At 49.0% G+C, this 12,171-nt stretch overlaps 2 protein-coding genes across 2 annotated transcripts; one reads left to right on the top strand and one right to left on the bottom strand.

Moving 5' to 3' along the window:
• The first annotated feature begins 596 nt into the window (after positions 1–596).
• On the top strand, positions 597–5,246 carry APOC3 (apolipoprotein C3). Its single transcript, XM_007494741.2, has 5 exons — positions 597–631; positions 1,221–1,346; positions 2,023–2,090; positions 2,889–3,009; positions 4,986–5,246. The coding sequence occupies exons 1-5, from the start codon at positions 612–614 to the stop codon at positions 5,110–5,112; spliced, it is 462 nt and encodes a 153-aa protein (XP_007494803.1). The 5' UTR covers positions 597–611; the 3' UTR covers positions 5,113–5,246.
• Positions 5,247–7,162: 1,916 nt separating this feature from the next.
• Positions 7,163–9,989, bottom strand: APOA1 (apolipoprotein A1). Its single transcript, XM_001380830.4, has 4 exons — positions 9,899–9,989; positions 9,666–9,730; positions 9,331–9,478; positions 7,163–8,213 (listed from the first exon to the last, which is right to left on the bottom strand). The coding sequence occupies exons 2-4, from the start codon at positions 9,706–9,708 to the stop codon at positions 7,610–7,612; spliced, it is 795 nt and encodes a 264-aa protein (XP_001380867.1). The 5' UTR covers positions 9,709–9,730; positions 9,899–9,989; the 3' UTR covers positions 7,163–7,609.
• Between the last annotated feature and the right edge of the window lie 2,182 nt (positions 9,990–12,171).

The raw sequence follows: 12,171 nt of genomic DNA, 5'->3' as shown, positions 1-12,171 counted from the left end.
CAATCGTGGCTTATTGGTCTTGGTTGGGGAAGGGACTGTGTATCCTGTGGCCCTTGTAGTGGTCAGCCTAGGACACTCAAGACATTGGGGAAGAGGAGGATGATGCCCAGGCCTTCTTCAGAACCACTCTTGGCCTCCAGGGAAGCCCTGACTTCTCTCTACCCTGATTAGGGAATATAAAAATGATTGGCTCAGTCAAGATTGTTCTGGAACTCTAGATATTTTCTGAGGTTGTTTCCAAGACTCCTAATCTAAGAATGAGGGGCCCGAGGCACAGAGGGGAGGTGCAGGGGCCCCAGCTTCTTCTGTCCCCTGAGGAGTAATGGGCAGGAATCTGGAATCGTGCATTCCAGCTTGTCTGGGATTTTCCTTTGCCAAGAGTTAGACTCCTGCCAGGAAGTACCTTATCGCTCAGTCCAGAGGGCAAGGTGAGAATGATCAATTGTTTGTAATGGCAAAGAGGAAGGGGGAACATAGGGGTGGTGACAAAGGACTCGGTCATCGATCAGGCTGGCCTCCATCTCCCTTGGATTCAGCTAGTAAAGGCTTCTGGGCAAGAGGTACCACTCCAAGAAAGCAGAGAGGAGGAGGGCTGATGAGAGTGTGTGTGTATGGGGGGGAAGGTGGAGAGGTGAGTGTGTGCCTAGATCTCTCTCCTCCTCAGCCACAGGAATATGAGGTGACTGGCCTGGCGCTGGAGCTCTGTTTGCCCTGAAGTTTCCTCTCTGGACTCACTGGTCTCCTGTCCCAGCCTTGTGAGATGGAAGGAAAAGGAAGGGAAGGAGCAGCTCCTAATCTTCTGGCCTGATAGGCCCTCCCCTTGAGAGCTGCTGGCACCCACACCAGTCACTGAAGGCAGTCCCTCCCACCATCTTTGCTCCCTCTGAGGCTGAGAATTCTAGGGACCATATTCGGGAGATACCCCAAACAACCTCTCCCTCCATCCCCAGCAAGTTTGGCCAGCAACTTGACCATACCTTGTGCTCAGGGAGGATGCTCTTTTCCCTTGTCCTTAGGAGATGTTGTTCTAGGACACGGGAGGGGGTCTTAAAAGGCTCCACCATGCTACTGGCTCTGAGCCCAGACAATAAGGAGCCACAGGGATGGGAGGGTCTGTCTTTGTTTCACTTGGGATTTCCTAATTTAGCTGGCTTACTTTGGAAACTTCCACCCATAGCTGCGTGGGTGCGTGGCCTGCTATTCTAACCCTATCTGGACAGGTCAGCAGGTGACCTTTGCCCAGCTGCCTGGGCCTCCAGTGCCCGATGCCCAGGGGACAATATAAAACAGGCCACAGTGGGTCTTCCTGATCCCCAATCCGCTCGACCCAGGAAGCAGCTTTCCAGGTGAAGCTCCCAGGGATGGAGGGGGGTGGGCAGAGGAGATGAGGAAAAACTTACCCACTTTGGGAGGGCAGGGCCTAGATACATAAACTCTGAGCTCTAAGTCCCTTTTGGGGTTATGGGGTAAGAAGGGAGGGGAATGCTTATAGGGAGAGCACAGCATGGAACCCCAAGTTTCCCTGTTCCCTCTGCTGCACAGTATCCCTAATCCTTAATATATCGGAGCAAATATATATTCTTTTTAAAGTAAACCCTTACTTTCTGCCATAGAATCACCACCATATACTAGTTCCAAGACAGAAGAGTGGTAAGGGCTATGTAATGGGGCTTAAATGACTTGCCCAGGATCACACAGCTGGGTAGTAGCATCTGAGGTCAAATTTGAACCCAGGACCTTCTGGATCTAGCTCTTCATCCACTGAGTCGCCTAGCTGCCTCACAAGTATATATTCTTTGTAGCAAACGATCATTATCCCATCCACTTTGGGAATTGGCATACCAGGAGTCAGGGTGCCTAGGTCCTGGCCTCTTCTGTACTTTTTGACTTTTGATCCTGCATTAGTCTTTCCAGACAGAGACCAGGGTTTGCCTGGGTTGGAAAGGGGAACTTTTAATGTAGGGAGGTGAAAGGAACACACAGAATTTGGGGTCTCCACTCATCTCGGCCATTTTTTCTCAGACACAGAGAGACCATGCAGCCCCGAGTTTTCCTTGTTGCTGTGTTCCTGACCCTACTGGTCTATGCTAGTAAGACCCTGTGGCTCAAGGGTGGGGGTGGGACATGGGGGTGGGACTCTGGAAAAGAGGGAGGGAGGAAGGAAGGATGAGAGAGACAGAGACAGAGACAGAGACAGAGACAGAGACAGAGACAGAGACAGAGACAGAGTCAGAAGCCAGAGCATCATTCCTTTTTTCTTGGACCTATCTCAACTCATTTCAAGATAAATGATGCTCACTCAACAAGCTGTAACTAGAGACTTTTGCAGCCAAGGCAGGTACCACAGCAGAGGACAAAGGAGACACAGTCCCATTGTGGCAGTGGGACACTATTGTCCTAGGACAACAGTGAGAGGCCACTTCTGGGGGACAGCAGGAAATGGGGGGGCCAGGATAAAGATAGCCTCAGCATTTTAATGAACTATCCTTACTGAGTACTTGCTAAACTCTGTTGTTCCTAGGGGAGTGTCAATGTCCTTCAAATTCCATACCCTAGCACACAGCGGCTTCACTCTAGGTATGGCTCTGAGGATCAGGTTTATCTGGGGAAAACAGGCCCTCTCCCCAAGGAGAGCCTCCTGCCTGTGTCTTACTCCTGTCTTAGTCCCTGGTTCCAGCCAGAACTATCCTGAGGGTCCTCTCTACCCTGGTTTCCATGAGATGCCCTGAAAGAGCTAGAGAACAGCAGAGAAAATGTCCAGGAGGACTGATTCTCAGCACCCTGTTTCTATCTATCTTGGGGATGCCAGCCCAAGGGGAGGTCTCTTTCTCTCTCATAGCCTGATTTCCAGACTGATGGCACCTCCTCTCCTGTTTCCTTCCATGCAGATACCCAGGTGACAGAGGAAACACTCTTGAACCGGGTCCAAGACTACATGCAGCAGGCAGCCCGACAAGCCCAGGAGGCTTTGAACAATGTGCAGGAATATGATGTGACCAAGCAGGCCAAGTATGCCCAGGCTTCCTCAGCTCTCACACACTTCCAACTCCTGCTCTTCTTATCTCAGTTGCCTTTCTTTCCCCCCTTTTCTTCCATCCCTTCTTTCTCTTCCCTTCTTCCCTTCTCATTTTTTCCTTCTCCCCCACATCTGCCTCTTCTCCTTTCTGCATCATTTAACATCAGTCTATTTCATCTCTATAACTCTCCTCTATCCCCTGCCTCTTTCCCTCTTTTTTCTCCCATCCCTTTCTCTTTCTCTTTTCTTTCCATTGTTCCTCCCTCACATCTTTTTTTTTAATTTTAAATTCTTACCTTGTCTTAGAGTCAATACTGTGTATTGGTTCCAAGGCAGAAGGGCAATAAGGGCTAGGCAATGAGGGTTAATTGACTTGCCCAGAGTCACACAGCTGGGAAGTGTCTGAGGTCAAATTTGAACCCAGGACCTCCCATCTCTAGGCCTGGCTCTCAATCCACTGAGCTATCCAGCTGGCTCCATCCCTCGTATCTTAACCTCCTTTTTCCCCCTCTGTTTCTTCTCCCTCATTCCATTTCTCCCTAATCTTTCTTTCCCTCTCTATCTTCCCCCATTCCTGGCTTCTCTCCTCCAGCTCTCTTCCTCCTTTTCTGCCTTTCCTCCTTTCTCACTTTAGTTCTCTCTTCTCAGAAGCATGGAACAGAATCTAGGTCATTATTAAGCAAGATCCCAGATCATGGAAATAATTGGGGGGGGGCAGTGCATATCTTTAAATGTTGTTGCTAATTTGGGCAGGAAAACCCATTCTCCCTCTCTCTTTGTCCTCATCTTTCTATTTAAAAAAAAAAACCAAAACTTGATTGATTGATTGATTTTTTTCAGTTACATGTAGAAATCATTTTTTCTTTTTTCTTTTTACCAATTATAGAAGCAACTTTTGACAACTGTTTTCTGACATTTTAGGATTCAGATTTTCTCCCTCCTCCATCCCTCCCTGAGGTGGTAAATAGGCTGACATAGGTTAGATGAGGGCTTTCATGCCATTTGTATTTCCATACTGCTCCTGCTGTGACAAAAGACACATAAAGCACACACACTGGAAAAAAAACACAAATTCATGAAGGACCTCATCTCTTTTTCCTGGTCCTCTACCCCTTATCCTGGTTTTTTGTTCTTTTGTCTTCATCTGCCATCTCGATGCCCCTCTTCTACTTGCCTTTTCTTTCTTTCTTTCTAGGACCCTTGGGAAACCTTCCCAGTTCTTACTACTTAGGAGCCACTTAAGAATAAAAATCCTTCAACTATTGACTTTAAACTCCCTACATACCCTCACTGCACATATAGACACTCAGGTACATGCACACACACATGCCACATAGAATGGCATCTGTCAAAGAACATGAGAACTAGAAGGCACCTTAGAGGCCCATCCACCCATTTTACAGATGCCCAGCAAACGACTGTTCAAAGTCACATAGCTAGTTAGTTCGTTATTTCTCTAAGGAATTGCCATTTAAGCAAAAACTCATCCCTTCCTTTCCCCTTTGTTTTCCTCAGCCCTTGCCACCGTAGGGGAACCTGAGTCAACAAGGAAAAATGGCAGCCCTCCTTGAGTTTTAATCCACGTTTCTCTGAGCTCCTCCCCTTCCCACCCCCTGGAGACCTTCCAGCCCCTTTCCCTTAGCTCGGTCTGCTCCACCATAATCTCCTTTTAACTCCTAGAGTCTAGAAGTCCAAGTCTTTGGGTTGGGGATGATCGAGAGGCAATCACAGGAAGACTAGAGAATTGGATGAGACACAACCGCAGATCCCGCCTCCCATTTCACCACTACTTACCCTTCTAGATATTTCTAACCACGACACAGCCATAGTCTATGGGGAAACTGTTGAGGAATGATAGATAGGTCTGAAAGAAGGATAGGGGGAGAGCCAAGGTGCACAGTCCCAAGGTGGATCCCCCCCCAGTTGGCCCCATCCCCAAAGGTTTTCCCTTTTCTGTTTAACCCCTTAGGGACTGGGTGACTGACGGCATCTCTTCCCTGCATGATTACTGGAGTACGTGGACAGGCAAATTCTCTGGCCTATGGGAGAAGGCTGAAGAGCCAGTGGCAGATGTTCCTCCAGTAGACGTAGCTTGAAGACTCATTTCTATCATTTTGATAGGCCTTCTCCCTGCCTCCCCGGATTCTCCTGTCGTCTCTTTTATGATGTGTTAGGAAAGCATGTGCCCCCAGTCAAGCACTGCCCTTGAAATAAAGCTGGATAAGAAACATTTACGGTGTCATGTATACCACCAGGGGACTTTCATTTGGGGCATGGGGAGGGCTGGGGTGGAGAACTTCTAATCCCAAGGAAAGAGGAATTGGCACTCCCTTGAAGGGGATGGGGCTGGCTAGACAAATTGTCCTTCGGGCTCAGTGATGGGGGACTGGAAGGTGACAAAATAAATAGGGCCCCACTTTCTTAGCTTGGGGTACTAAGGAGTCCAAAATCTAGGGTTCTAGTCCCAGTTCTGTGGACCTTTTGGTAAATTATTTCCCCTTCCTGGCCTTCAATTCCCTCATCTTTTTTTTTAAACCCTTACCTTCCGTCTTGGAATCAATACTGTGTATTGGCTCCAAGGCAGAAGAGTGGTAAGGGCTAGACTATGGGGGTCAAGTGACTTGCCCAGGGTCACACAGCTGGGAAGTGTCTGAGGCCAGATTTGAACCTAGGACCTCCCATCTCTAGGGCTAGCTCTCAATCCACTGAGCTACCCAGCTGCCCCCCAATTCCCTCATCTTTAAAAGACACGATTTAGACTAAATTATCTTTATAGTTCTTTCCAGCTGTAACATTCTGAGCCCTGACCTTTCTACTTCTGTCTAAGTTAGCCAGCTTTTTGTTGTTGTTTTTTAAAAACCCTTTTTAAAAATCCTTCTTTTCCATCTTCAACTCAACACTGTGTATTGGTCCTAAGGCAGAAGAGTGGTAAGGGCTAGGCAATGGGGGTTAAGTGACTTGCCCAGGGTCACACAGCTAGGAAATGTCTGAGGCTGGATTTGAACCCAGGACCTCCCATCTCTAGGCCTGGCTCTCAATCCGTTGTGCTACCCTGCTGCCCCTTGGCCAGTTCTTATAGGGGCTTTCTTCTTTACATTACTCCCTTAAAAAAAAACAAAACCATTCCTTCTGTGTTAGTATCATTTCCAAGGCAGAAAACTGTCAAGGGCTAAGCAATTGGGGTTAAGTGGCTTGCCCAGGGTTACATAGCTAGAAAGTGTCAGAGGCCAGATTTAAACCCAGGACATCCTTACCACAGGCCTGATGCTTTAACCACTATGATTCCTACATTACAATGTTTGGATACATCAATAAACCTCAAAGAACCTTAGACATGGAAGAATTATTAGCCATCATCACCAAGTATATCATACCAGAGTAGAAAGAATTCCAGGCTTGGAGTTGAAAGACTTAGATTCAAACGCTAGCTTTTCTACAAACTACCTGTGTGATCTTAGGTCAGTCACTTGAACCTCTGTGAGGCTCAATTTTCTCATGTGTCAAACAAGACAGTTGAATTCAGATCACCTCTTAGGACCAAGATGATCATAGGTAGGTAGGTAGATAGATGGATGGATGGATGGACAGACAGACAGATAGACAGACAGACAGATAGATGAATAGATGGATAAATGGACAGATGGACAGATGGATGAGTGAATAGGTAGCTATAGATATTATATAAAGTTTAGGGCTCTTCCTGCTATACTATAATCTGTGTTGACTTAGCCTCTGATTATAAATTTTGTCTTGTAGCCTTCTCTAATCATTTTATATACCCATGTCTTGGCTTTTTGCATCCACTGTAAAGTCTTATCTATCAAAGACTATTTCCCCTGCTTCTTGTGTGGCCCCCATTGCCTATCCCAGGGGGCCTCCCACTGGTCCGTCCATCAGTGGCTGTTCACTGCCAAGAGCCAGAGTGCTTGAGTGCTGGCAGACCCACAGAGTAAGTCTTCAGCAGGCTCTGAATCCTGAAGGCCACAGGCACAAAGAATATCTGCATCCTACCTTGACCCCCACTCCTCAGGTGAGACAAGAAGAGAACCCACTTGTACTGAGGGCCCATCCCACAGCTCCTCCCCAGCACTGCTCCCTCCAGGAAGAAACTGAACAGTTGTAACCTCGTCAGTAAAGGCACAGGCATTGCTTGATAACTTAGACACTTTTATTCCGAAAAATCAAGAAAACCCCCCCAAACGAACCAAGCCTGGGAAGGGGAGGAAAGGGAACTGAAGAGCCAGGAGTGATGGTCACTCCCTTCTCCCTCTCGCCCCTACATCTACATGCCCCCACCTAGGGACACCTTGTCTCCATGGGCTCCTCTCCAAATCCATCACTCCCCTGAATTCCCAGAAATACGGGAAACAAAGGAGAGAGAGGAATATAGCTGGGGGGAGTGGGGGGAGCGCATGTGCAGCACTGATGGCAAGAGTAGAAAGTGGGGGTTAGTAACAGCCTGCACGGGAACCCTTATTTGATTTTTGGCTCTGGCTCCCTATCCAGCTGTGAGCCACAGCTTCAAAAGGGGGAGTAATTTGGATTGGAGCTGGTCACTGAGGCCATGTTGAGGGAAGGCAGAGAGTGGCATCCTTATGAGCTGCTCAAGGACTTCCGGGCTTCCTCCAGGAAGTTCAGAATATCGGCTTTGGCTTTCTGGGAAATAGGGTCAGCACTTGTTTTGAGGTCCTCCAGGATGGGGGAGAATTTTTCCTTCAAGGCTTTGAGCTGCTCGGTTATCTTGGTTTGATAGTCAGCGGGAGAGGGCAAGCCTTTCTCCCGGAGCTCCTGAATCTTCTGGCTCACGCTGGTCTTGATCTGCTCGTGGTAGGGCTTCACAAATTCCTGAACGGTTTCTATGTGGCCCTGGGCCCGATCCCGAATCTCCTTGCCAATGGGGCTCAGCTTCTGGTGCAGCTCATCGAACTTCTGCTTGGTGCTGTCCTTCAGATCCTGGGTCAGTGGGCCTACCCTCTGGCGGAAATTTTCTACATCTGCGGCCCACTTCTTCTGAAACTCCTCCAGGTGGGGATCGATACTCTTCTTGACTGCTTCCAAGCCCTTGGTCATCTCTTGGCGGAGGTCCGAGGTTTCCTTGATGATGGTTTCCTTGATTTCCTCGAAGGTAGGGTTAATCTCCTCATAGAAAGCGTCCAAGGCTGCTTTCAGGGAAGTCATTGTTTCTGTTATCTTCAGGCTGCAGAGAGGAGAGGAGGGAAGGGGGGCTATCATACCAGTTGTAGGACCCCAGGGAAGTCCCTTTGCCTCAGTTTCTCTACTTGTAGAATAGGGATCATAGCAACCCCTACCTCCCAGGGCTGTTGTAAGGATCAAAGGAAGTAATTGTTGTATCTCCGCACAGTGTCTTGCACATAGTAAGCGCTATATAAATGTTAGCTATCATTATTATTATCATCAGCTATCAGTCATAATGCCCAAGTCTGTCCCTGTCACTCCCTTGCTTGAAAAGTATCTGGGACTCCTAATTACTTCTGAGATGAAATGTAAATCTCTAGTCACTTGACAAGCTAACACTAACTTTTTGAACTGAAATTTTTTTCACACAATTTTCCTTTCCCAAATTCCACAATCCAGACAAACAGGCCCCGGATGTGTCCCCCCCCCAGGCTGTCCCCCCTCACAGACAATGCCTTCCTCCTTTGTCTGGCTTCCTTCAAGGCTCTGCTGGGGTGCCTCCTCCAAGAGACCAGTCCCGATTTCTGCAGGTGCCAATTCCTCAGACCCCCAGACTACTCTCTCTACTCTATAGGTTGCAGATACCATATATTTACTTGTCTGAGTACGGTCCTTGAGGGGAGGGACTATTTTGGGTTTTGTCTTTGTGTTCCCAGAGGTAGTTCCTTGCCTGGAACTTTCTAGGTGCTTAATAAATAGAAGTTTGCCAATCAAATGGAATGAAATTGCTTCCTCCAAAAGGAACAGGGATTGGGAAGAAAGGGAAGGGTTAGGTGACCCCCTGGGCAGTCTGTACGGTGTGCTTCTGGGCAGAGAAGATGGCGTAGATGGGCAGAGTGGCCTAGCTCAGCCGACGTACCCCTGCCAGTCTTTGGATAAGCCTTGAAGGCAATCTGCCCACATTGGCCAGGCCAGGCCAGGCCAAATCAAGAGGCAGAGCGCCCCCGGCTGATGCTGGGCCCACCAGCTTCCCTGGCTGGCACCCCCAGACACCCCAACTTGGAGAGGCAAGGCCCCTCTGGTGTCCAGGCTCCACGGGGCCTGCGCTTCACCCCGGAGGACCCTTAGCCCCAAGGGCCGCCCAGGCCTGTGTCAGGTCAGCTCTTGCTCCCACTTACTCTTGGCCCATGGTGGAGGTTTCAAACTGAGTCATGTAGTCCTTGCCGGTGTCCTTGACGGTATTCATGTAGACAGTTAGGACATCCTTCACTTGCTCCAGAGGGGACTTGGGCTCATCGCTCTGCCAGAAATGTCTGGCCTGGCTCCCTGGAGGAGAGGAAGACGGGGCCACCTCAGTCCGGCCCCTGGTCCCGGGACCCTTGTCCGGGGGGGGGGGGGGCGGTGAGGCCTCATTTGGTCCTGGATATCCCGATCCCATCTAGAGGGTTCCCGATAAAGGGTGAGGGGGCAGGAGGGGGCCGGGGCGGGAGCAGGGCTCTGGGTCGGCAGCTACCTGTGGCGAGGAGCAGGGAGAAGAGGAGGACGGCGGCTCTCATCCTGAGGACTTCTGCCGGGGACCTGTGGAGAGAGGAGCAGGACGGTGGGCCAGGCAAGGAAGCCTTCCCTACATTCCCTGCACTGGGTCCCCTGGTCCCGCCGCACCCCGGACCTCCGAGGTGAGCCAGCCTCAGAGCTTGGGCAAGCTTCGCCCAGCCAAATGGCCGTGGTGGGGGTGGAAGAGCTTACCTGAATGCTGGGTCCAGGCGATCTGTCAGGGCTTGTGGCTCTCCTCAGAAGTGCTTATTTATGCTCCCAGAAGGGGCTGGGCTAAGGCAGGGAGATAAGGCGAACCCAGAAGGACATGTGGAGCTCAGGGTTCAAGGGTCAAGCTTGCCTCTCCTCCCCCAAATCCCTGAAATCCGGGGCCAGAGCAGGTAGACAAACAGGAAGTGGGGGCAGTGATTGCCCAAGGGGGACCCAGGCTCTGCCTCTGTAATCCAGGGCGGTCAAATGGGCAAGGCAAGCCTGGGGTCATACAAGAGGAGCCCCTGAAGCGAGTAAATCTATCTTGCAGGGCTGGCCTGGGATGGGGGTGGGGTGGGAAGCTTTGCCACCCCAAGCTGTTCCTTTAAGGCTCGATTTCTCTTTTTAAAGAAACAAACAAAAATATCCCTTGCCTTCCATCTTAAAATTGATACGGTGAGGGGACAGCTGGGTGGCTCTGTGGATTGAGAGCCAGGTCTAGAGATGGGAGGTCCTGGGTTCAGATCTGGCCTCAGACACTTCCCAGCTGTGTGACCCTGGGCAAGTCACTTAACCCTATTGCCTAACCCTTATTGCTCTTCTGCCTTGGAGCCAGTATACAGTATTGATTCTAAGATGGAAGGTAAGAGTTTAAAAAAAAAAGACAAAAAACCACCCAATACTGTGTACTGGTTCCAAGGCAGAAGAGGAATACGGGCTAGGCAATGGAGCTTAAGGGACTTGCCCAAGGTCACTGAACTAGAAAGTATCTGAAAGCAAATTTGCACCCAGGACCTCCTGTCTCTAGGTCTAGTTCTCATTCCACTGAGTCACCTAGCTGCCCCCCAACCTCTTCCTCAAAATCCCAGGTGAGAAGGCAGAAAGACCTTGCCATTCTTCCTTTGGTGAGTCCCCATTGTTCATTTATTCTCAGGCCAGAAAGGAGGGACTCACACACACAAGGGGGAGGGAGGAAATTGCCTTGGCACAGAGGGATGTCCCATACCCAGGTTTCTCCAATTAGGAGGTAAGAGGGACTCCCTGTTTCCTTCCCACAAAGGTTCTGGAGGAACCATTTATGCTGACTGCCCCTTCCTTCTTTAAGAAGCCAGAAATCTCTCCAAGGAACACTTTTTTGTTCCTAAATCTCTCATCCATCCCACTCCCCAAAATCAAGAAATACCAAAAGGCGGGCTCCAAAGCCAGAAGAAATTGTAGCAGTGGTTTTTGAGTGGTTTCTCTTAATTAATTCAGGTTGTTTCCAAACCTAACTTAGATTTGTATCTTCCAGGAAATCTCCACCAGCTGCTTCATTGAATTGAACTCTTGACTCAGTGTTTAGCTAATAACTAGTATTAGCTTATCAGTTTAGCTGTGTAACCATGGGCAAATTACTTCATCTAAGCCTCAGTTTCTTCATCTATAATATAGGAAAAGTCATACGTGTTGTACCTAATGAAGATTTGAAAGGACATTGTGTATTTTGCAGAGTTTGAAGCGCTCAGTGCCAGCTGTCTTTCATCATCATCATCATCATCATCATCATCATCAATCATCATCATCATCATCATCATCATCATCATCATCATCATCATCATCATCATCATCATCATCATCATCATTATCATCAAGTTTGCAAAATGACCAAAGGATTTGAGGACCTACTCAGGACCTTCATATCTTAGCATCCAAACTTTCATCTTGTTCCGTCTTCTGCACCAGGGGAGCCAGCTTCTGGGGATGAGGGTATAGGAGAAAGATCTGGGATGCTTCGAGAAGTTAGAGGAATACTGGAGGGAAAGCCCCAGGACTGGGCTGCTCTAGAAGAATGTGTGGTGAAGACAGAGGTGCAAGACCTGCTTCTGAATCCGGATTTAGTTCCTTAATAGCAGGCCACCTTGGGCTAGTGATGCTACTTGTCTGGACCTCCTTTTCCCCATCAATAAAATGAGAGGATGGTAGTAGTTCAAAGCTGGTCGCTCCACGAGTTGAAGCAGAGGGTGGCACACTGCCATGGACCCTATTTCTGCACACTTCTCTGCTGATTTGTAAGTGTTGTTTCCATTGGGCTGGCTCCAACTAGATGGTCTTTTTCTTGAAGGTAGTGACTGTGTCTCTGCTCCTCTGTGTTCTCCCGAGTACCTGGAGCTGAACTTTGCACACAACAAGGTACTTAATGAATGGTATTGACAGCTCTCTCGGCTGAAGAAAGCAACTTCCTTCAGGGACTGTCAGGGCCAGCCTGACTGGGGAGGAAAAGCCCTTATTTTGGAATC

The sequence above is a fragment of the Monodelphis domestica genome, chromosome 4, assembly GCF_027887165.1.
Source record: "Monodelphis domestica isolate mMonDom1 chromosome 4, mMonDom1.pri, whole genome shotgun sequence".
Classification (NCBI taxonomy): Eukaryota; Metazoa; Chordata; class Mammalia; order Didelphimorphia; family Didelphidae; genus Monodelphis; species Monodelphis domestica.
Note: the sequence above shows the minus strand (reverse complement) of the source record. Positions and strands in the feature narration are given on the sequence as shown.